General features: G+C 40.4%; 1 protein-coding gene across 1 annotated transcript in view; it reads left to right on the top strand.

Annotated features, from left to right (window-relative positions):
• babam2 (BRISC and BRCA1 A complex member 2) overlaps positions 1–26,328 on the top strand; it is a 216,333-nt gene that overhangs the window by 52,798 nt on the left and 137,207 nt on the right. Inside the window, exons 5-6 of the mRNA XM_064954260.1 lie at positions 5,078–5,272; positions 6,745–6,819. Coding sequence (XP_064810332.1) covers positions 5,078–5,272; positions 6,745–6,819 — 270 coding nt within the window. The remainder of the gene's footprint in view (positions 1–5,077; positions 5,273–6,744; positions 6,820–26,328) is intronic.

Below are 26,328 nucleotides of genomic sequence, written 5' to 3'. Positions count from 1 at the left end.
AAGAGATTTATTGGATCAGGTTGCCAGCATATATAAAAATCACATTAAATACACAAACAAATATTTGCCTTGGCCTATATAATTATCTTTAAATTTCAGATGGCAGCACCCTTCTCTCGATACAGCTCAGTGAAATATTGGATCGGCACGACACAGTCGTTATGGCAGAGGAAGACATAATTCTGTCAGCTTGGGTCTCTTCAGTGAGAGGGGGCCTACAGCTTGTTCTTGAGAACATGTGATTTCACACTTTGTACCCATTTTCTCCTGACCTTGTTCTATTAGCTCCCTATTGGTTTGGGAATCTGAAATGATGCCCAATTTGCTGAAAGTTATTGTATTTTCCCCAAGACTGCATCCAATGAAATGTAATGTCTTCTCTAATGGAATTGCATCAACCAGTCCTGTGGATTTGTATACTACCTTGTCAGGTTTGGAGCTAGATTGTGTTTGTCAATGACCTCTGACTGTCTTTATGTAGTCTATACTTCTCCCCTTTTTTATTAAAATTCTGTTGTTTAAAGGCCCAATGCATCCGTATTTATATCAATATCAAATCATTTCTGGGTAACAATTTAGTACCTTACTGTAATAGTTTTCCATTCAAGTGGACATAAATGGCTTTTTAGCAAAACACTTTTTTTCAAGCAGAAATGTTTCTGGCTGAGTGGGGAGGGGAAAGCATAAAACTCACTGTAATTGGCAGAGGGGATTGGAACTCTCTTTGTTATTGGTCTATAACCAATTTACTTTCTGGTGTTGACACCAGGCAAGCCGAAACTCCCACCCATGCAATTATAAGGTCCTGTGTAAATTGTATTTTCAACCAGCAACACTGATCACATGTTTTCACACTTTTACAGTGTTTGTTTCATCAGCTGTTGTACAATACGATACAAAACACAGGAAAGCAGAATTTTGAATGCACTGGGCCTTTAAAAAAAGGAATTTAAGTTCGAATAACTAATCTAATTAATTATCTTGCCATAGTGTTGTCTGTTGGTTTGGAGTTTACGGAAAGGAACACAGGATGAGGTGCAAGCATTGTGAATAATTTGTCTGCATAATTTCCAATCCCCCATATATATTTTTGTAAATAAATGAATATATATCTAACAGGTGGGTCTAATGCTGATTGGTTAAAAGCGCATTCCAGCCGGTGTCTATTTAAGCAAAAAGGCATGAGGTATATGGCAAATTTACCATGGCTAAGGGATGTTCTTATGCGCAACGCAGAGTGCCTGAATACAGCCCTTAGCCGTGGTATATTGGCCATATACCACAAACCCCCGAGGTGCCTTATTGCTATTATAAACTGGTTACCAACATAATTAGAGCAGTACAAATAAATGTTTTGTCATACACGTGGTATGCGGTCTGTTATACCACTGCTGTCAGCCAATCAGTATTCAGGGCTCAAACCACCCAGTTTATAATCCAGTAGTTACCACCTGCTAACTATAATGACATTAAAATGCCTATTTACTCTGTTCCATCTGACTGCGCAATCCACTGTCTCATCAGCCCAGGCAGTGAAGTTATAAACTTGATCTCCACTATAAAAGCATCTAGACATTAACTCACATTTCTTTTAGACTAAGATTTAGTTTGCAACAGCAGATATTTGTATAATCCTTGCTGTCTGTCTCTCTGACATTTGCAACATTGTTTCAATATTCAAATTCGATCTCCAACTGTCCCATAATAATGAACGTGTAGTGGTCGGTGGTCGGGACGAGAGAGAGGCAGGCAGTGTTTCTCAGCCAGTCGAATTCATTAATCAGCTGGCATCATTCGCGTGTGTGTGTATGTATATATATATATATGTGTGTGTGTATATGTATGTATATATATATATATATATACACACACACACATATATATATACATATATATTTATAAATGTATACACACACACATATATATATATATACATATATATTTATACATGTATACACACGTATATATATACATATATATTTATAAATGTATATATATATATATATATGTGTGTGTGTGTATACATTTATAAATATATATATATATATATATATACATTTATGTATATATATATATATATATATATATATATATATATATATATATATGTGTGTGTATACATTTATGTATATTTATGTATATGTATGTATGTGTGTATATATGTAATGCAAGTATTTGATACACTGCCGATTTTGCAGGTTTTCCTACTTACAAAGCATGTAGAGGTCTTTCATTTTATCATAGGTACACTTCAACTATGAGAGACGGAATCTGAAACAAAAATCCAGAAAATCACATTGTATGATTTTTAAGTCATTCATTTGTATTTTATCGCATGACATAAGTACTGTGTGTATATATATTTACACACACACACATATACTACATACATACATATGTATGTATATGTGTGTATGTATTTTGAAAAATGTTAAAACAAAACGGTTTGAAAAGATTATGTTTTAGTTTCCCCCTCCCTCTCCCTTCCTCCTCAGTGAAGTTTCAGTGATATGTGATGTCACAATCCTGACACAGCACTTCCTCTTAGTCCCTCCTCAGTTTCAGCTCATTCCTGCCTCTGGGCCATCTTTCTGCCTCTTTGGACAATGCCCGTCCTTGTTTGCATCTCCCCCATATTTCGGGAAGCCCGACATTGCTGGTAACCACTCGCAGCTCATGATGATGAGGTCACCAGTACTGAATGGCCTGCCTTTGCCCTCTGCTTCCCTGTTCGATTCCAGGAGGAGGGGTGTGGTCCAATAGGAAACAATGGAAGCTTTCTTCTGATGTGATGTAGACAGACAGACTTACAGACAGCCAAGCAGATAAGTTGATAGAGGTCAAAGACTGGCCTTGTGTCATCATTACTCCCCAATGCATCGGGTTGGTATGGGCTACTTTTGGGACCTATGGCCCTCCTTATCCACACACTCATGTTCATAGTCGTTGCTTTATCTATACATTCGCTCTACAACTGGACTGACCTTTGGCCGGTTGACAGAACTGCTATACAACACGCCAAAGAAACGGAGTGATGCATACAAACCGCAGCATGAGCAGAGAATACACATTGGACCAGCTGCCATCAGACCTGGAATTGTGGTTATGTCTTTACCGGTTATGTCATGACTCAGTTGTTTGTTGTTGTCTCGTCACAGTTTGGCCATTTGGCTTGGATCCATCTTTCAGAAGGGCTCAGTGACAGGTTTAGCTTTCACTTCTTCACGGGAGCTTTTAGGGCTGTGTTCTTGGACTTAGTTCACCGGAGTTGAGATCCGTTTGATTTCCATACCAAACAAGAATTTAAACTTCGGTGTAAGTGTGTCCATTGAATTCAAGCCTGGATTGACCGGTTTTGAAATGGAACTGACCTGAAATGATGCAGTGTGCTCTCTAAGACAAACTGATCAAAATCATATGGGTATGGTCATTAGACTATATTGTCTACCAAAGAAAATATCCTTTCATGTCGGCTACACTTGTTCAACACTCCATTTTGTACTGAATGACTTTGATTTGATCCGTGAAGTTCTGCCCTCTTGCCCGCCCTAGTGTTGTGAGTCCTGTCCGTAATGATGACTTGCTTACTGTAGGTCTCGCTCAAATGGGCAAGATCCATCACCATGGATCTTCCCTCTCCTTTCTCCATCTGTATATGTGTTTCAGCTAAGCCTGCAGACAGAGTTGTGGCTCACTAAAGCAAGGAAAAATCATGTTGAAAAAAAAACAAGAGCACTGTCATTTAAAAGTCCAAAAAGTGTGACAAACTCAGTCACTGCCACTGTTTTCACACTCGTATGCCACATTTTGAACTATTGAGTTTCCTCTACTACTCAAAGTAAGTCGACAGTCGACCCCTGCGTAGTGCTACGTTGCATCGAGGCTCAGTCGTCCATTTGTGTTTATTTGGCTGACATGTTTCCCGCAGTTTGTTTTCGCACAGTGTCACTCAAATTAAAATGTTGTATTTTTATTCCTCATACGTCAGTGAACAATTACCCCCCTTCAGAGGGAGCAATAACATCCTGTTTTGTATAATTAGGCCAGTGGAAGATGTTGTGTAACAAGGCTTACCGATTCGTGACAGGTGGTTGCTTGTTTATGCCTCTTTTTTTTTACTGTACATTTGCATACCTGTTGTCAGCTTCAGTCAGTGAGGTCAGGGGAATTTGGCATTGTTCATGCAAATGCCCTGTTTATGGGAGGAGAGTTATCGCAAATGTAAGGGACACGCAAGGGTCGCTCTCTCCACTACTCAAAATAGCGTACACTGCATGGAACTGGAACTCAAAATGCACTCAACGTGTTTAATTTATTGTCCTAACAACACCCGGAGTATATTTTTCCCCCTCTCTGTCGTCTAAATGGAAAATATTCCATTTGTGGCTCACAAAGTCCAGTCTTTGATGCCTAACCAAACCATTGTGTACCAAAAGTTGGAGCGCCAAAAAAATATTGGCCAGGTCCCTGCTATCCTTATCCGCTTCCTTGAAACAATGCTCCTTCCCATCACTAACATTTGTCTTGGTAACTTTCCTCTCCTCCTTTTTGAGCCACTTCTTTCAACCATTTTGGCAAATGAGGTCAGATATATTGCATTGGGGGTGGGAATGATCAAAGGATTCACTGCGAACCAACGCAGCTCTGTGTCGCTTCAGGAAATCCTGTGGCGATGTCATGTTCCTGCGATGCAGGAAGAGGAGCAGGGGTAAATGGGATAGTTTGGGATTATTCCCGTAATGGATGTCAATGGGGCTCTAGTGAACCATTGGGTCTCTTTCCTCGCCATTGTGTTTTCAATTCCTTTCCTCGTTTCAATTGATTTCGCTCCTCTTACATGGCGAGTGTAGATGGCCTCTAGTGTAGATGAAATTAAGTCAGTGCCTCAAAGGATAGTTCTCTGCGGTTAGATACCAGAATAGATAACATAGATCATGAACTGAGACTATATCGTCCCAAAATGAGCATGCTTTGAGTTATATAGGCTTTCAGATATTTTGTTCAAGCTATTTTGTTCACTTTGCGCCAAGGTCTTAACAATAACCCCTCTTAATAACCTCTCACTCTCTCTCTCCAGCACCTGGTACAGTGGGATGCGGGGGACCCGGAGTGCCTGCTTCAGCTGGTGAAGGAGCTTATCCAGCAGTACCACCAATACCAGTGCCAGCGTCTGCGCGAGAGCTCCCGGCTGCTCTTCGAGTACGACAGCCTGCTCGAGGACCCCAACTACAGCCGCAGCATGGAGATCTACGCCGGGCACAAGAACAGCTGGGTACGCTACATGATACAGCCACGTCACAGGGCATGGTTACATCCACCCAGAGTTGTGCCTAGTATGTAGCTCAGCATTCAGCTTCTCTTTGTTTGAAATATTTTTGCGCACTGATTATTTACATTTTTTCACTGGTTTAATTTTGTGGACGGACTGATACGAGGCTATAGTTTCTCTTGATTCTCTCCAACATTTGACCCCCACATCTAAACCTCATCCTATGTAAATTGCAGCACCTAAACCCAGACATAATGTAGACATACACCGGCAGTTCAGCTGGCGACATGGTTAATAAATTCACAGCAGCGAAGTGAATGTCGCTATCACTGAACCGCCTTGTGAAAGGGTGGATTATGCTAGGTGAGGATGTGGCGCCCCAAGCATGTTTCAAAGCAAGGCCGTGTGTGTGTGTGTGTGTGTGTGTGTGTGTGTGTGTGGAGACACACTCCCTAACTAACCTACTACTTTTATGAAATAGAAGGTCTTCTATATGTGTCTTGATGGGAAAGGATGATGTTTAGAAACATTTCAATGTGTACATGTGAAAGTTCTGTCTTTGCAGATGAGGTTTGCCTCTGAAGGATGTATTTAGGGTTGGTGTGGTCTGTGGGGTAACAGACAGTGATATGTTTAAGATGGCTTTATTGTTCTACATCTCTTAATTCCTTTAGTTGTATATTAGTTCATCTGCGTTATTTATACATTTTTACATAATTTTTATTGGAAAAATTGTTAAAGACATTCTCTTACAGTATTTATTTATACCTCTATCTTTGGCCTGGATGTGTTGATGTGTAGTTCATACATGCAGAATGACTGTTTTGCCTCAATTAGCCACAATATCCCTAGTTTTGAAAGCGACTGTTTTAATGGAAGCTGTGCTGCGCCATTTTCTCCTATGTGGGCCAGCCCCTTAGCAATTTGAGTTTGAAGCGAGCCAATGAGCTTTCAGCCCCTCACCATTTGAGTGACAGCTAGAAAGATGCACACACAGCAGAGCGAGAGAGAGTAATGACGTGGTGCACATATCTGCACGTATGTGACGTAGTATGCAATTTTCGGGGACCACTTTTTTGTCTCGTGAGTGCTACTTTCAGAACTACTGGCTAAAAAGTATCTCTTTCAATGGATTGATCATTTTTTCTATTCTGTAGGCTAAATATACAATTAACCTTTTAGACCTAGCTAGTCAGCAAATTAACCACATTGAAAATCCGTAGGATCAATAGCTCCCTAAAATCAGGAAATATCTCTAATTTGTCCAAAAATCGTCCCATTAAGACAGATAGATGAGATCTATTCAAACAGGTTCTGAAATCTCATTTGCAATTCACTCATCTGTAGCCATCCCTAATCATTCCCATGCAGTGCGCCTGTGTTGTTTCAATATGACCTGTGTGTTACCCTGTGTGCCTGTCTGTTTTCCATCTGTACACGGTGTGATGTTCTTTTCCTTGCCTCTCGTGTTCCAGACGGGGGAGTTCTCTGCTCGCTTCCTGCTCAAGCTCCCTGTGGACTTCAGCAACATCCCTGTCTATCTCCTCAAGGTAACCAACCAACCAACACCCCCCCCCACTTCATACATGTGCTCACACACACACGCGCAAAGGAATATGCGTGCGTGCGTGCAAAGGCAAAACATCACTGTATGCCTTTAAGCATGCAGCACAGCAGATATATACAGGGCTAGAACAAACTGTGTGTAGGATTGTGTGTGTGTGCCTTCTCAATCTGTATGTATCTATTCAATCTTTCGGTGTTCAGTGTGTGCGCAGCCCCGTACACATACAGCCACTGGTCGCCAGGGCTGTGAGTTGACTAATCAGCAGCCCGTCACTTCCTATCAGCTTTTAGCTGAGTGGTGTCTGCAGGCTGCGCAGACCAAGCTCTCTCTCTCTCCCTCCCTCTGTTGCTCTCTCTCTCCCTCTCCCTCTCTCTCTCCCTCTCCCTCTCTCTCTCTCCCCCTCTCCGTCTTTTCACTGCGTGTGGTTGTGCAGCTAGGCCTCGGGAGGCCCAAGCTCGCTGGCCTTTTCCAGCTCGCGACGTGTTTGTGAGAAGAAATGATGTTAAACATAAGGAAAACAGCAGCAGTCATCAGCATCACAGGCCTTTCGTCCCTCATGTCTCTCAGCACTGAAACGAGCCAATCTCTCTGGACACAGTTAGTGGACTATCTTATCCCTTTCAAAAACAGCCGACTTTAGCATTCCGGCAACTTTTTTCTGACTTTTCTTTATATCTGAAAGGTATCGCCGGTGACAAAACCTGTACTTTTATTCCTGCCAAACGACGTAGTTATAATTGCGGTAATGTATTTAAAAATCCCACCAACCCCTCAGTAAAAACGTCGCCTTTCATCTTACCGTCTTTGGCACGCATTAAGTCACATTGTTGTCTGACATCACACTTGTCCTTGTCATTATGGAAATGTATAAACACAAAAACGGCAGTCTGCATGTCATTGCAGCAGCCGAATCCAAATGGCATTACCTGTTCATTTTTTTGCACCTGAAAACACATCTGTTTAAAATGTTAGGATAGCTATGTCAATCTAGCAAGCCAGGCAAGTAAAAGCAACGTTTTAGACAACATTTTGGTTTGATGCATGCATGTTATTCAGCTTTATCTAGCTGGCTAGCCAGCTCATAATTACCAGAACATATCAGACAACGTTTTGAGTTTAACTGTCGCCAACCTTTTATTACCCATAAGGAAAATTAACACATTACAAGGTAATTGTTTACAAGTATGGCAAGCTGCTAACTGTGTTGTGAACGTGAAAAATTTAAAGCAGTGCATTGCTATCTGAAGATTTTAGAGCTTGCTGTCCTGTCCTGGTTACCAGGACAGTCGCAACAACAGGGTCAAAGTGTAATGTCTCTTGCTCAGGTGCGGCTAAACAATGGCTATATAAATGGTGAATGCTGACAAGAATGTGGTAAAAATGTGGCTGTTTGAAAGGGGACCATATAAACATTGCCCAATCCTTTTTTCAGGCAACGTACAGCAAATCCTTTGTGAATCAGCTATCTGTCTACAGAAGCAGGATATGGGCCTACACTGAAGTCCATAGACATGGTCCTGTGTGGCTTCGTTGGTAGAGCATTGTACTTGCACGTCAGCGTCGTGGGGTTTGGTTCCCACTGGGGTCACCCATGCTAAAATGTATACATGCATTACATTGTTGTGTCATTGGTATTAGTCTTTTAGGTATGTGCCTTCTTTTTAAAAGCCATTGTCTGTGTCCCCACCTGGTATTGTCCCCATGCCAGATAGGCATGTCAGCAACATGCAAGCCCTGTGGGGAGGAGTTTTGTAGGCACTAACATAACATTTTTGAAAGAAAGTTGATTTATTGACAAAGCTATCAACAAGGTCCCTATTTCTGCCATCATATCATATTCATAGGCAATCACACTTATAGGTTAGCGGTTTTCTGTTCAAACAATTGTTTTAAATCATATAATTTCAAGTGAATGCAGAATATGGTGCTATTGCGCAATGAAGTTCTATCTATGGCAGTCATAGATACAGTAGGCTTTGTGTAATGAAAGCTGTGATTTTCTCAATCAGTCCATTTTTGTGAAGCTGTCTAATATCTGTTGTTGGGGCAGGGGTGTGCTTTTTGTTTTTAGGTACAGCAGCACAATTATTTTATTTTTGGCATAATTTCCTAATGAAAGTTGGTACCCACATGTAGCTTATTGTATGATATAATTTTAGAATATACATACAGTGCCTTAGGAAAGTATTCAGATCCCTTGAATTTTTCCACATTTTGTTACGTTACTGCTGTATTCTAGAATTGATTAAATAAATACAAATTCTCAGCAATCTACACACAATAACCCATAATGACCAAAGCGAAACGTTTTTTTAAACATTTTTGCAAATGTTTTAAAATTCAAAAACAATTGCTATGAGACTCTAAATTGAGCTCTTGTGCATCCTGTTTCCATTGATCATCCTTGAAATGGTTCTACAACTTGGAGTCCACCTGTGGTAAATTCAATTGATTGGACATGATTTGTAAAGGCACACACCTGTCTGTATAAGTTTCCACAGTTGACAGTGCATGTCAGAGCAAAAACCAAGCCATAAGTTTGAATGATATGTATGTAGAGCTCCAAGACAGGATTGTGTTGAGGCACAGATCTGGGGAAGGGTTCCAAAACATTTCTGCAGCATTGAAGGTCCCAAGATCACATTGTCCTCTATTCTTAAATGGAAGAAGTTTGGAACCACCAATACTCTTCTTAGAGCTGGTCGCCCTGCCAAACTGAGCAATTGGGGGAGATGGGCCTTGGTCAGGGAGGTGATTAAGAACCTGAATTATCACTCTGACAGAGCTCTAGAGTTCCTCTGTGGAGATAGGAGACACTTCCAGAAGGACAACCATCTCTGCAGCACTCCACCAATCAGGCCTTTATGGTAAAGTGGCCAGATGGAAGCCACTACTCAGTAAAAAAAAAAAAATATATATTTTACCTTTATTTTACGAGGCAAGTCAGTTAAGAACAAATTCTTATTTTCAATGACGGCCTACAAACAGTGGGTTAACTCCCTGTTCAGGGGCAGAATGACAGATTTGTGCCTTGTCAGCTCGGGGATTCGAACTTGCAACCTTTCGGTTACTAGGCCAACGCTCTAACCACTAGGCTACCCTGCCGCCCCTAGGCACATGACAGCCTACTTGGAGTTTGCCAAAAGGCACCTAGACTCTCAGACCATGAGAAACAAGTTTCTGTGGTCTGATGAAACTAATATTGAACTCTTTGGCCTGAATGCCAAGCGTCGTATCTGGAGGAAACCTGGCACCATCCCTACGGTAAAGCATGGTGGTGGCAGCATCATGTTGTGAGGGTGTTTTTCAGTGGCAGGGACTGGGAGACTAGTCAGGATCGAGTCAAAGATGAACGATGCAAAGTGCAGAGAGATCATCAATGAAAATCTGCTCCAGAGCACTCAGGACCTCAGACTGGAGCAAAGGTTAAGCACCATAAACACACAGCCAAGACAACGCAGGAATGGCTTTGTGGCATGTCTCTGACTGTCCTTGAGTGGCCCAGCCAGAGCCAGAGCCCGAACTTGAACCCGATCGAACATCTCTGGAGAGACATGAAAATAGCTGTGCAGCGACTCTCCCAATCCAACCTGACAGAGCTTGAAAGGCTCGGCAGAGAAGAATGGGAGAAACTCCCCAAATACAGGTGTGCAAAGCTTGTAGCATCATACCCAAGTAAATTTGAGGCTGTAATTGCTGCCAAAGGTGCTTCAAGAAAGTACTGAGTAAAAGGTCTGAATGCTTAAGTAAATGTGATATTTCTGTTTTTATATTTGAATTATTTTGTTAAAATTTCGAAAAACATGTTTTTGCTTTGTCATTATGGGGTATTGTGTGTAGATTGATGAGGGGGAAAAACAAGTTAATACATTTTAGAATAAGGCTGTAACCTAACAAAATGTGGAAAAAGTCAAGTGGTCTGAATACTTTACGAAGGCACTGTAGCCTATAATGCATCATCCAAATGTAACAATTGCCTATGCCTACACAGTAGAAATAGTGACTCAAAAAAATAAAAATAATTCTAAAACAGCAAGTTAGGCCTACCTAATTATATATAAGGCCATCACTGTCAATTGTGAATGATAATTCTTCACATTTTATGGGTGAAACTCAAATGCTGCATCTGCATGCCAACCATTTGATCCGATCAGTTTCATGGTAATGTTCATTTCGATCGTATTCTTCTTTAATGGTGTAAGTAGCCTACTGTTTGATAATATAATTTTCGAGCAGAGGGAGCATATTATCCAAGCATATTAAAGCCTAGTGGTGCACACTGTTGAGTTCTGGCCCCATGAGATAATTTTTTTTTGTAGTTAAAAATATATATATTTAAATATCAGTGCGTTATACTGAGACCAAGGTCTCTTTTTACTGATGAGCCCTGAATTACATAAATTACTGAAAATACACACATAAAAATACAAAATGCAAGCAGAAAGAAAAACACTGTCATAAAAAACAAAGACATTTGTCAGACACCTGAGCGACCCACACACTAAGGAGAAATCTTTATCCGTTGTATAGGCCTACTGCCAGTAACCTATTAACAGACAAGACAGAAAGATCAACACGGTCAGAGACCCACTAAAGCAGCACTGCCCCCTCTAGTCTGAGCTAACCTGACAGAGTTGGTCCAATGAAACCCAAGCCCCCGGATGGGTGAGCATAATATACGGAATGAGAACCTTAATGACCTCCACCCAGGTAGTGGCAGTGCTGGCAATCAAATTATTGTGGCCCTGGTGGCACAAAATAATCAAAGTCTGACTGCACAGAGATACTTGGGAAAATGGTCACAACAGGGGACGTGTGTGTGTGTGTGTGTGTGTGTGTGTGTGTGTGTGTGTGTGTGTGTGTGTTTTGTGTGTGTGTTTTTCAGGGTAGGGGGGTGTGTTTGAGCACCATCAGCTAGGACTTGACATTAGTTAATAAAATCTCCCAATTCTTGCTCAATTTTGCATGCCTTCTCAAACAGCTAGAGCTGTATATGCATTCGCACATCAAGTCTTCTCTTGAGTTGGGCTTGGGGATGGAATAACTGTTGAACATCTGAGCTTGTTTGGGGGAAGGGTGGGGAGTGTGCGTGATTGCACGTGTGTGTGTGTGTGTGTCTCACATCTGTTGCTATAGGGTAATGATGATAGGGACAATACAGGATGAATCACAATAATTGTTTGCCAAAATAATAATTGCTTGCCGAAAAAATGTACATTTTGTCATTTCAATCCTGGTTCTAGGTAACAATCCTGGTTCTAGGTAACAATCCTGGTTATAGGTAAGTGTATTTTTTGTTAATTGTGGAAATTAATTAAGATATGCAAGATTTTTTTATTTTTTGTAATTTTATTTTGTATAACTGTATACAATTCAATGGACAGGAGGGCGTTGGAAATGCTTTTGACAGTTAATCTGCTTCTGTTCTGTGGGTGGCACTGTGTGTTCTTTTAAAAGGATGGGTCCCAATCTCTCAAAAGCCCTAGGATACAGCTGGACAGGGGTGGTCTGCCAGTCACTGGAATGACAATCCAACTTGGGATGGCGGGTGGACTAGTGGAGAACAATTGGAGGTTTATCCAAGTAGCAATTCAAATACCATAGTATAGCTATATGTACACTCAATCATTATGGTGCTTTTTAATGTTAAGGTTACAAACGTATATTATGATTAATACAATTGAAACTTGTATCTCTTTATGGTAAATGGTGAAATAAGTATAATTGTAATGGCTTAGCAGATAATAAGAAAAGATAATCAATATTTACCTGGCTACTAGAGAAGGAATATAATATATTGTTTACAGGAAACTCGTTCAACTATTTTAGATGAAGTTGTGTGGCGAAAGGACTAGAGGGGTTGAAATATACTTCTCCCATGGACAAAGAATCTCAAACTTAAATTACTCAATGGACCGTAAAGAAAATCACACTTCAAACTATCACCCTTAAGGAAATCACAAATATCATGGATATAATGGAACTAATGGATATATGGAGGCTAAAATATCCTGACCTAGATAAAACAGTCTTCTGAGTACATCAAAAAAAGTTTGGTATACCTCAACTGGTATGCCATCCAGCCCTGGAGTTTCCCGGACTTAAAGGCTTTAAATGCATCAAGAAGTTACTGCTCTGTAATTTGGCCTTAACATTATTCTTTCTGTACAGCTGTTCATGTTACATTATTAATAGGAAAAAAGTCCTTACAATTATCTTCGTCGGATACTCAATCAAGCTAGTCATCTTGACTACTTTCTTATGTCGTTCTCGCTGGCACCAAAAGTTTAAAACGTTTATTTGTCACGTGCGCCGAATACAACAGGTACAGTGAAATGCTTACTTACAGGCTCTAACCAATTGTGCAAAAAAAGTATTTGGTGAACAATAGGTAAGTAAAGAAATAAAACAACAGTAAAAAGACAGGCTATATACAGTCGTGAGGCTACATACAGACACCGGTTAGTCAGGCTGATTGAGGTAGCATGTACATGTAGATATGGTTAAAGTGACTGCATATATGATGAACAGAGAGTAGCAGTAGCGTAAAAGAGGGGTTGGTGGGTGGCGGGACACATTGTAGATAGCCCGGTAAGCCAATGTGCGGTTGCACTGGTTGGTCGTCCCAATTGAGGTAGTATGTACATGAATGTATAGTTAAAGTGACTATCCATATATGATAAACAGAGAGTAGCAGCAGTGTAAAAAGAGGCGTTGGGGGGAGGAACACAATGGAAATAGTCCGGGTAGGCATTTGATTTCCTGTTCAGGAGTCTTATGGCTTGGGGGTAAAAACTGTTGAGAAGCCCTTTTTGTCCTAGACTTGGCACGCCGGTCCCGCTTGACATGCGGTAGTAGAGAGAACAGTCTATGACTGGGGTGGCTGGGGCCTTTGACAATTTTTAGGGCCTTCCTCTGACACCACCTGGTCTAGAGGTCCTGGATAGGGGACAGAATGCGGTCGGACCATCAAATAATTAGCATATACATTACTCTTACAGAATTTCCACATGGGCGAGAGTATTGGAAATGTAATCACAGCCAATTGGATAACATCTTGTTTTTCACCAGGACAGGATAATGTACAGTGTCTTGCGAAAGTATTCGGCCCCGTTGAACTTTGCGACCTTTTGCCACATTTCAGGCTTCAAACATAAAACTGTATTTTTTTGTGAAGAATGGTGGGACACAATCATGAAGTGGAACGACATTTATTGGATATTTCAAACTTTTTTAACAAATCAAAAACTGAAAACTTGGGCGTGCAAAATTATTCAGCCCCCTAAAGTTAATACTTTGTAGCGCCACCTTTTGCTGCGATTACAGCTGTAAGTCGCTTGGGGTATGTCTCTATCAGTTTTGCACATCGAGAGACTGAAATTTTTTCCCATTCCTCCTTGCAAAACAGCTCGAGCTCAGTGAGGTTGGATGGAGAGCATTTGTGAACAGCAGTTTTCAGTTCTTTCCACAGATTCTCGATTGGATTCAGGTCTGGACTTTGACTTGGCCATTCTAACACCTGGATATGTTTATTTTTGAACCATTCCATTGTAGATTTTGCTTTATGTTTTGGATCATTGTCTTGTTGGAAGACAAATTTCCGTCCCAGTCTCAGGTCTTTTGCAGACTCCATCAGGTTGTCTTCCAGAATGGTCCTGTATTTGGCTCCATCCATCTTCCCATCAATTTTAACCATCTTCCCTGTCCCTGCTGAAGAAAAGCAGGCCCAAACCATGATGCTGCCACCACCATGTTTGACAGTGGGGATGGTGTGTTCAGTGTGATTAGCTGTGTTGCTTTTACGCCAAACATAACGTTTTGCATTGTTGCCAAAAAGTTCAATTTTGGTTTCATCTGACCAGAGCACCTTCTTCCACATGTTTGGTGTGTCTCCCAGGTGGCTTGTGGCAAACTTTAAACAACACTTTTTTTGGATATCTTTAAGAAATGGCTTTCTTCTTGCCACTCTTCCATAAAGGCCAGATTTGTGCAATATACGACTGATTGTTGTCCTATGGACAGAGTCTCCCACCTCAGCTGTAGATCTCTGCAGTTCATCCAGAGTGATCATGGGCCTCTTGGCTGCATCTCTGATCAGTCTTCTCCTTGTATGAGCTGAAAGTTTAGAGGGACGGCCAGGTCTTGGTAGATTTGCAGTGGTCTGATACTCCTTCCATTTCAACATTATCGCTTGCACAGTGCTCCTTGGGATGTTTAAAGCTTGGAAAATCTTTTTGTATCCAAATCCGGCTTTAAACTTCTTCACAACAGTATCTCGGACCTGCCTGGTGTGTTCCTTGTTCTTCATGATGCTCTCTGCGCTTTAACCGGCCTCTGAGACTATCACAGTGCAGGTGTATTTATACGGAGACTTGATTACACACAGGTGGATTGTATTTATCATCATTAGTCATTTAGGTCAACATTGGATCATTCAGAGATCCTCACTGAACTTCTGGAGAGAGTTTGCTGCACTGAAAGTAAAGGGGCTGAATAATTTTGCACGCCCAATTTTTCAGTTTTTGATTTGTTAAGTTTGAAATATCCAATAAATGTCGTTCCACTTCATGATTGTGTCCCACTTGTTGTTGATTCTTCACAAAAAAATACAGTTTTATATCTTTATGTTTGAAGCCTGAAATGTGGCAAAAGGTCGCAAAGTTCAAGGGGGCCGAATACTTTCGCAAGGCACTGTATATACATTTCCCCTTATTATTTTCCCCTAATTGTAGTAAACTAATGGACAACAACACTTAGGCTGTACTTCCAGCTTATACATACTATATATGTTTTATGGACACAGTATATTTTACAATAGTTACTTTTTGATTGTTTTTAGTCCCATCCTTCAGCTCCACTCAACCCCCAATTTTGAGTAGAGCAGACATTTCCATGTATTATGTTCGCTGCATGTGTGACATAACTCCACCAGTCCTATTTATAATATAATTGACAAAGATTACCTTATTTTCAGTATATTTCAGTTAAACCATAATATTTGTAATATTTATTCCGTTTTTTATGGTGGATTAAACTAAAATTGTTTTAAAAATAGCGATATTTTGGAGATTATTTTATTTTCAAATAACCGAAAGTGAGAGGTTGTAATCTGAATAAAGGGAAAAAGCCATTCTTGAACATGGGGTGAGACATTCTTGCATATCTGCTAGAGAACCAGTTTGGATTTAACAATAATGTTTGTATGACTGATGCCTTTAGTGAGAGGTCTAATGCTTAAATATTTAATAATTTATGCTTTCCGAATTCATAGTAAATATTTAAATAGGTACGTTTAATTTGTTTGGGCTTGCCGTTCCAAATAAAATTGAATATTTTTTGCTAATTTATTTAAAAAACAAGTTGCTAGGTTTAGGCAAGGCCATTCATTTTTTACTATTTTCTACATTGTAGAATAGTGAAGACATCAAAACTATTAAATAACACATATGGGATCATGTAGTAACCAGAAAAGTGTTAAACAAATCAAAATATGTTTTACATTTTAGATTCTTCAAAGTAGCCACCCTTTGCCTTGATGACAGCTTTGCACACTCTTGGCATTCTCAACCAGCTTCATGAGAAATCAGTTTCCAACAGCATGAAGAAGTTCACACAATTGCGGAGTACTGGCTTATTTTCCTTCACTCTGCGGTCCAACTCATCCCAAACCATCTCAATTGGGTTGAGGCCGGTGATTGTGGAGGCCAGGTCATCTGATGTAGCACGCCATCACGTTCCTTCTTGGTCAAATAGCCCCTTACACAGCCTGGAGGTGTGTTTTGGGTCATTGTCATGTTGAAAAACAAATTATAGTCCCACTAAGCCCAAACCAGATGGGATGGCGTATCGCTGCAGAATGTGGTGGTAGCCATGCTGTTTAAGTGTGCCTTCAATTCTAAATAAATCCCTCAGTGTCATCAGCAAAGCACCATCAGACCTCATCCTCCATGTTTCACGGTGGGAACTACACATGTAGATATCATCTGTTCACCTACTCTGCGTCTCACAAAGACATGGCGGTTGGAACCAAATATCTGATAATACCAAAGGACAGATTTCCATCGGTCTAATGTCCATTGCTCATGTTTCTTGGCACAAGCAAGTATCTTCTTATTGGTGACCTTTAGTAGTGGTTTCTTTGCCGCAATTCCACCATTCAGGCCTGATTCATGCGGTCTTCTCTGATCAGTTGATGTTCAAATGTGTCTGTTACTTGAACTCTGTAAAGCGTTTATTTGGGCTGCAATCTGAGGCTGTTAACTAATGAACTTATCCTCTGCAGCAGAGGTAACTGTTATTGGAATTTCATAACTCCTATAATTGTACGTTAATTAAATCATTCAGTCTATTTTATAAGAATTTGTAAGATTCCTATTTGCATAAAATAGACAGAGATCAGTCTTATCAAAATTAGATAATAGTATTTATTCTCGGAGCGCGCTGCCATGAAACCACGAACAACAGTTTATATACAATATATGACGTCATAGATTATAAAATGTCCTTCCCCTATCGACCAGGACAGAACAGTTCAAAAGTTTATTCCCACCCCCTTGCTCGCTCACTCCAGACACACAGTTAAATCAAGATTAAACTTCTGAAGTCTTCATCTATCACTATTCAGCAGACAGCTCTAGATAATGGAAAACCTAGGAAAACACTCACTGCCTTATCTAAACATCCCAGAGCTAAGTTGAGTCAGTTCAACCATAGGTTAAAGATCCTTTCTGCTTACTTAAAACCCAGAATCCAGCTCGAATTATATTTATTTTATTTTATTACCCCGTTTCATGCTCCACAATCCCTTCCTTATGAATTTATATTGTTAATCAGATATAATAAAACAGAGTAGAGTTAATTAGTTATAGTTCTATTTGAAATGAAAATATTGTTTAGTCATTATTCATAAAATTCCTAACAGTAACTCTGGGTCTTTTCCTGTTGGGGTCCTCATGAGAGCCAGTTTCATCATAGCCCTTGATGGCTTTTGCAACTGCACTTGAAGAAACTTTCCGCATTGACTGACCTTCATGTCTTAAAGGGATGATGGACTGTCTTTTCTCTTTGCTTATTTGAGCGGTTCTTGCCATAATATGGACTTGGTCTCTTCTGCATACCACCCCTACCTTGTCACAACACAACTGATTGGCTCAAACGCATTAACTTCTTGCGTCGAGCAATCCCGTATCCGGGAGCGTAATCATAGCCTCAAGCTCATTAGCATAACATTTAACTATTCATGAAAATCGCAAATGAAATGAATGAAATATATTCACTCACAAGCTTAGCCTTTTGTTAACAACACTGTCATCTCAGATTTTCAAAATATGCTTTTCAACCATAGCTACACATGCATTTGTGTAAAGGTATTGATAGCTAGCATAGCATTAAGCCTAGTAACATTTTCACAAAAACAAGAAAAGCATTCAAATAAAATCATTTACCTTTGAAGAACTTTGGATGTATGTTTTCAATGAGGAGATTCTCAGTTAGATAGCAAATGTTCAGTTTTTCCAAAAAGATTATTTGTGTAGGAGAAATCGCTCCGTTTTGTTCATCACATCTGGCAAAGAAAAAAACCCGAAAATTCAGTCATTACAATGCCAAACTTTTTTCCAAATTAACTCCATAATATCGACAGAAACATGGCAGAATCAATCCTCAAGGTGTTTTTCACATATCTATTCGATGATAAATCATTCGTGGCAGTTGTGTTTCTCCTCTGAAGAAAATGGAACAATGCACGCAGCTGGAGATTACGCAATAATTTTGACGGAGGACACCAAGCGGGCACCTGGTAAATGTAGTCTCTTATGGTCAATCTTCCAATGATATGCCTACAAATACGTCACAATGCTGCAGACACCTTGGGGAAACGACAAAGTGTAGGCTCATTCCTGGCGCATTCACAGCCATATAAGGAGACATTGGAACACAGCGCCTTCAAAATCTGGGCCATTTCCTGTTTGAAATTTCATCTTGGTTTCGCTTGTAGCATCAGTTCTGTGGCACTCACAGATAATATCTTTGCATTTTTGGAAACGTCATAGTGTTTTCTTTCCAAAGTTGTCAATTATATGCATAGTCGAGTTGTTTAAAACGGGAACGTTTTTTATCCAAAAATTAAAAGAGCGCCCCCTATATCGAAGAAGTTAAGAAGGAAATAAAGTCCACAAATTAACTAAATATCTGTTAATTGAAATGAATTCCAATTGACTCCCTCATGAAATATGTTGGGAGAATGCCAAAAGTCTGCAAAGCTTTTTTTGGTTACTACATGATTTCATGTGTTATTTCATAGTTTTGATGTCTTCACTATTATTCTACAACGTAGAAAATAGTAAAAAAAAATAAAGAAAAACCCTGTAATGACTTGGTGTGTCCAAACTTTTGACTGGCACTGTATGTTTCTCAGTTGTCTTAAAAATTGCCAGTCCACTACAGAGTCTTCTTTGCTTTGGCCCAGGCCTGATTTCTCATCTGAATGAGCCCAGATTACTTTAAAAAAAACCAAGGGTTAGATCAATCGTTCACTCTGAATTGTTTAAAAGAGGCGTGCTAATCAGGACGGCAGGTAGCCTTGTGGTTAGAATGTTTGGGCCAGTAACCGAAAGGTTGATCGATCGAATCACCGTGCTGTCGTCCTGCCCCTGTACATGGCAGTATACTCACTGTTCCTAGGCTGTCAGTGTAAATAAGAATTTGTAGACGTCGGAAATCGGTGTTTTTGTGCGCTGATTTGCCTATTATTATTTTTTAATTATTGTTGTTATTATTTTTCATACCTTTATTTAACTAGGCAAGTCAGTTAAGAACACATTCTTATTTTCAATGACTGCCTAGGAACAGTGGGTTAACTGCCTTGTTCAGGGGCAGAATGACAGATTTTCACCTTGTCAGCTCGGGGGATCCATTCTTGCAGCCTTACAGTTAACTAGTCCAAAGCAATAACGACCTGCCTCTCTCTCGTTGCACTCCACAATGAGACTGCCTGTTACGTGAATGCAGTAAGCCAAGGTAAGTTGCTAGCTAGCATTAAACTTATCTTATAAAAAAACAATCAATCATAATCACTAGTTAACTACACATGGTTGATGATATCACTAGATATTATCTAGCGTGTCCTGCGTTGCATATAATCTGACTGAGCATACAAGTATCTAAGTATCTGATTGAGCGGTGGTAGGCAGAAGCAGGCGCGTAAACATTCATTCAAACAGCACTTTTGTGCGTTTTGCCAGCAGCTCTTCGTTGTGCGTCAAGCATGGCGCTGTTTATGACTTCAAGTCTATCAACCCCTGAGATGAGGCTGGTGTAACCGAAGTGAAATGTCTAGCTAGTTAGCGCACGCTAATAGCGTTTCAAATGTCACTCGCTCCGAGCCTTCTAGTAGTTGTTCCCCTTGATCTTCATGGGTAACGCTGCTTTGATGGTGGCTGTTGTTGTTATGTTGCTAGTTCGAGCCCAGGGAGGAGCGGGGAGAGGGACGGAAGCTATACTGTTACACTGGCAATACTAAAGTGCCTATAAGAACATCCAATAGTCAAAGGTTAATGAAATACAAATGGTATAGAGGGAAATAGTCCTATATTCATATAAAACTACCACCTAAAACTTCTTACTTGGGAATATTGAAGACTCATGTTAAAAGGAATCACCAGCTTTCATATGTTCTCATGTTCTTAGCAAGGAACTGAAACGTTAGCTTTCTTACATAGCACATATTGTACTTTTACTTTCTTCTCCAACACTTTGTTTTTGCATTATTTCAACCAAATTGAACATGTTCCATTATTTACTTGAGGCTAAATTGATTTTATTTATGTATTATATTAAGTTGAAATAAGTGTTCATTCAGTATTGTTGTAATTGTCATTATTACAAATAAAAAAAAAAAAAATCGTCCGATTAATCGGTATCGGCTTTTTTGGTCCTCCAATAATCGGTATCGGCGTTGAAATATCATAATCGGTCGACCTCTAGTTAGGAATATAGGAAACAGTGGCTAAATCATAGTAAAACATATCATGTAAAAACCCTTGAGGATTTGAAATTAATTATATTAGTACGAATTAAATCAATCAATGAGGAGTTAACAGAGTTTATCACATTTAGCCATATGGGTTTTATGATCAATTGAGTCAGATTAAAATCAATGGATATACTCTTACATTTTTCTGAGGCCTGGGATAGCTAATCCAGATTCAAATCGCCTAAAATGACCAACTCCGAGTGTTTAACACTACCAACTCCGAGTGTTTCACACTCAGATATAGCACCAATAGAATCTGTAATGGCAGCAGGGGGGCAGTAAATCAAAGCACATTTATGGACACATTTACAACCAGGAGCTCAAATTTCTTTGGAACAGAAATATTTATAGATTGTGATGCCATGAAATTAGATTTTACATATATGGCCACTCCTACCCCTTTCTGTAATCTGTCACTTCTAAATGCATTACAGTATAATTATTTCCTTCAATGTTTTTATCAGAGACAGCGCCGTTTAACCGTGTTTACCTGGTTATGTTATAAGTAGCCTAAAGCCAAATGCTATTATATTTGGTTTGTCATGTAGAATACTAATCAATCCTTAAGTGATCTTGCGATACATATTGATTCAACTTTGATCAACACTATTAAATTATCGCCATTCTGAGAAGTGGCTCCTCTGCGCACCAGCTGCACTACACCCCAGGTTAGGGGCCTGTGCTGCTTCTAGTGACATTTGGGTCTCATGGTGTGCCCCTTTCAGATGGTTCGGCATTGCACCTGTACTACCAATACTGTACTTCAATTCCACCTTTGGCAAAGTTTGCATTCCACCACCTTCTCATTTAACTTCTCAAAGTATTGCAATACAGGACTTAGTTGCCATCGCTTGCCTTTCCATTTTTCCAACTGTTAACAGCGATGACGTGCGGAGCACTTTATATCCGTGGAAAATCATTGTAAAGATGCTTATCTCCTACTAACGTTACAGTATTGTTGCGTTTAGGTATTTGTTTCATTTCAATTTTTCCATTTATGTTGACGATCGGGACCTGTTTGTGGTAGTGCACTGTGATTTTCAAAATTTCTTAACGTCAACAATAACAATTTTGTTGAAACATTTGAACTTTTAAACGTTCACACTACTACTTATAAACACATACACACAAACACACACGCTGTACACTCACACACTTTACACAAACACCGTTGTTACATCTGTTCGCCCAGGCCTGTCAGACCTTGTGATTTTCAGGTAGGATATGTGTTTATTAGGAACTCACTGAGGGAAAAAATGCAATACCAGTTGGCATAAGGTGTCAACGTAGCAGCTGAACAAGGATACAGTAAACTGCTGCCTCGGAATGTCTTGAAGAATGATATTCACCATTTGAAAAGCCACCATTTAAAGTGGTATTAAAAAAACTGCTTAGTTGGGAAGTTGAAAATAGTATAGTGAAGACACACTTGTGTCACTTTGGCTGTGTTTACACAGGCAGCCCAATTCTGATATTTTGTCCATTAATTGTTTTTTTGACCAATCACATCAGATTTTTTTCAGATGAGATGAGATCTGATCTGTCAAAAATAAATCTGAATTTGGCTGCTTGTCTAAACGCAGCCTCAAAGGCTCTCTGTGTGCTACATCTAAAAGTGTTTGCATTAGTGCAAAGATAACCGCTCTAGAGAAAAATAAAACATAAGGTGTAGAGAATAAATGGGAAATAAAGGTCCAATAATAAGAAATGCATTTTACAACCTTGCATTTTTTCTTTGATTCCCTTGCGGACCGAACATGTGAAATCCATCCTTATTTACATTTTGTGGGGAGCAGCAGGAAGGATATGGATCCTTTCCATTCTTTACTCTATGATATTACAAGACTCCAAAAACATTCCCTTTCCCAAAGCATGTCTGCAAGACTTGTCCTGTTCAACCCAGCACGCCATAGATAGCCGGGTTTCCCTCCGAACACGACAAGAAAAGAAATCAACCGTCAAATGGTCAGGGGTCACCGCTAAATGATACACTGGCACGAGAGGGTGTGTCATTTGGGCAGGTGGGGCAAGGTAGACGTTTGACCCCGATTTGGGTTACCCTTTCCACCCCCTTTCCACAGAGGGTAAAAAAAAAAAAAACTCAAAACGCATGTCTAGGAAGTAGTCATTTGCGGTGTGGTTGGTCAGACCTACTTTGTACTGGCATGTTGCCGGTGGGGGCAGAGTGGTGTAGGACAATTGTAACCCAGAGCGACGCATCTGTGTGGTCTGAGCTCCACTACAGTGGACATGTTTACCTTCCTGTTTCGGCTGCCCAGCCTCGGGGAGTGCTATTTTTTTATGGGGGCAGCCTGGCATAGTCCAAAAGAAGACAACGAGAGGGAGCGCCGGGGTAGTACAAAGACAGACAATTGTTGGTGGTCTTCCTCTGATCGTTGGGCACCATTTTGAATCGAAGTGACAGGACAGCCCCGGATTGTACCATGATGGCTGTGCTCGTGCCCTCTACAGTATTGACCTCTGCCTGCCAGGTTTGACTCTGCAATTATTCTTTGGGCCTGTACGTACAGAGGCATATGCAGTATAATAGTCCCTGCATACTGTGTGCATCCGTGGCACAGCACATGATTGTCCACACATCCTTAGTGACTGTGTTTTAGTGGTAAATATGGAGCCGAAAGAAATACACACCTGTTTAGGTGAGGTGCTGGCTAGCGGAGAAGAACACTTGAAAAAGAAAAGGAGAGCCGCACACTCTAGGAGCTCAGATGCAATACTTTAATAACATAATATCCAACGTTTTGACAGACAAGCGGTCTTCATCAGGGTATAGTGGTAAATATATCATACATCTTTAATTAGTGCTGTGACCCTTTGTTGTGACATCTATAGGGTCAATGCGGTTAACACAAGGTTGTGCTGCTACCTTCCCAGACTGTCCAACTTTCTATGTCACTCTAGCAGTGTGCACAGCCAGCCTTCCCAGCCATCAGTGTGGAGAGACGGTGTGTTCGTGACCGAGCCCTTTGCTCACGCTTGGCTTGAACCGTGTTCCCCCCCGCAAGCGCTGACTCTTGTTGTGGCGCTATCTGCTATGTGGAAAGGGACACTCTGGTTTGTATCCATCCTCATGGGAAAGCCTCAACCCTCGTCAGTTGGTTTGGGTGACCTACAAGCGTACACAGGGTGAACCAAGCTAATGTACGAAGTCTTAAGTTCCTTAACCCCTCTAATGCATTGTTGAACTGTCTGTCAAAGTACTCACCTATCTCACTCAGGGAGAGCAAAGTAGCGCTGTGTTATGCAGCTCCCCACTCACTGCAGCGCTAGGTTGAACTTTGTGGAATAACGCAAATCTACGAAAATATTCAACTTTATGTCACAGCAAACATACTACATTTGGGAAGCACAATCGATTGTGAGATATGGCATATACCTTTTATGCGATACATATGGGTCGGGTCGTAGGTTCGCAATTTTACCTGAGATCTCTGCCAAGCAAGGAGGAAACAGCAGCCCACGCAACAACACACGCACAAGGGGTCTCCTTATAAACACAACACATCGGACATTTTCAAAATAGCCTACATCAGACATCACCCAACACAGCATACCGTTTTACTATATTGTCAGAAGCATCATCAGACCTCTGTAGTAGCCTATTTAATTTCTCTCTTTCAGTGCTCTGGAAACCAAGCAGAAAATGCTGTGCTCTAAAGATGTGTCTCCTAAATGATGTCGCGGGTGTATTTTGTTAGAATTTTGGAATATTTTTCGCAATAGGCTATAAAGTTTTCACCAGGTACGAGTCCATCCAGGCGTGAGTCCCATGTGCGAAACGACACACAACGAGCTTCAGAAATACTGAAGCACAGTTTCACCCACAATTTAGATTTAAATAAATATCTGCCTTCCTTTCTATCATGTCAACCATCCATCCAAATCAAATAATTCCATGTGTCCACTTTCTTTATAAACATGAACATTCACGTAGCCAATTCTATGATATGGGGTGAACCAATGAACAACACTGCAGCTGTTCATTGCAGTGATCATCATTCATCACATATGCTATATATAATCAATTCACAACTTTCAAGAATAAGAATAATATTCCATTTCATAAAATTTGCCTATATTAATTAGCACATTGTCTTGCTCGCTCGAGGAAGGCAATTTGGCCCTGACTTGCAAACTAAATCCCTTGCATCGTTTGGTAAATGATTGGTACTATACATATCGGTAGACAAATTACAATCAAAAGTTTGGCACAGCTACTCATTCAACAGCTTTTCTTTATTTTTAATAATAGTGATGACATCAAAACTATGAAATAATACATATGGAATCATGTAGTAACCAAAAAAGTGTTAAGCAAATCAAAATATATATTATATTTCAGATTCTTCAAGATAGCCGCCCTTTGACTTGATGACAGCTTTGCACACTCTTGACATTCTCAACTAGCTTCACCTGGAATGCTTTTCCAACAGTCTTGAAGGAGTTCACATATGCTGAGCAATTGTTGCCTGCTTTTCCTTCATTCTGCCGTCCAACTCATCCCAAACCATCTCAATTGGGTTGAGGTCAGGTGATTGGGGAGGCCAGGTCATCTGTGGCAGCACTCCATCACTCACCTTCTTGGTCAAATAGCCCTTACACAGCCTAGAGGTGTGTTGGGTCATTGTCCTGTTGAAAAACAAATGATAGTCCCACTAAGCGCAAACCAGATGTGATGGCATATCGCACAGAATGCTGTTGTAGCCATGCTGCTTAAGTGTGCCTTGAATTCTAAATATATTTCTGATAGTGTCACCAGCAAAGCACTCCCACACCATAACACCTCCTTCTCCATGCTTCACAGTGGGAAACACATGTGGAGATCATCCGTTCACCTACTCTGCGTCTCACAAAGACACGGCGGAAGGAACCAAAAATCTCAAATTTGGACTCATCAGACCAAAGGACAGGTATTTCACCAGTCTAATGTCCATTGCTCGTGTTTCTAGGGCCACACAAGTCATCTTCTTATTGGTGTCCTTTAGTAGTGGTCTCTTTGCAGCATTTCGACCATGAAGGCTTGATTCACACAGTCTCCTCTTAACAGTTGATGTTGAGATATGTCTGCACTCTGGGCTGAAATTTCTGAGGCCGTTAACTGAACTAATGAACTTTTCCTCTGCAACAGAGGTAACTTCCTTTCCTGTGTCGGCCAGTTTCATAATAGCGCTTGATGATTTTTGTGACTGCACTTGAAGAAACTTTCAAATTTTCCGGATTGACTGACCTTCACGTCTTTAAGTAATGATGGACTGTCATTTCTCTTTGCTTATTCGAGCTGTTCTTGCCATTATATGGACTTGGTCTTTTACCAAATAGGGCTATCTTCTGTATACCACCCCTACCATGTCACAACAGAGCTGATTGGCTCAGACGCATTAAGAAGGAAAGAAATTCCACAAATGAACTTTTATCAAGGCACACCTGTTAATTGAAATG

This window comes from Oncorhynchus masou, chromosome 32 (assembly GCF_036934945.1).
Source record: "Oncorhynchus masou masou isolate Uvic2021 chromosome 32, UVic_Omas_1.1, whole genome shotgun sequence".
Lineage (NCBI taxonomy): Eukaryota > Metazoa > Chordata > Actinopteri > Salmoniformes > Salmonidae > Oncorhynchus > Oncorhynchus masou.
This window is presented reverse-complemented; position numbering and strand designations above follow the sequence as displayed.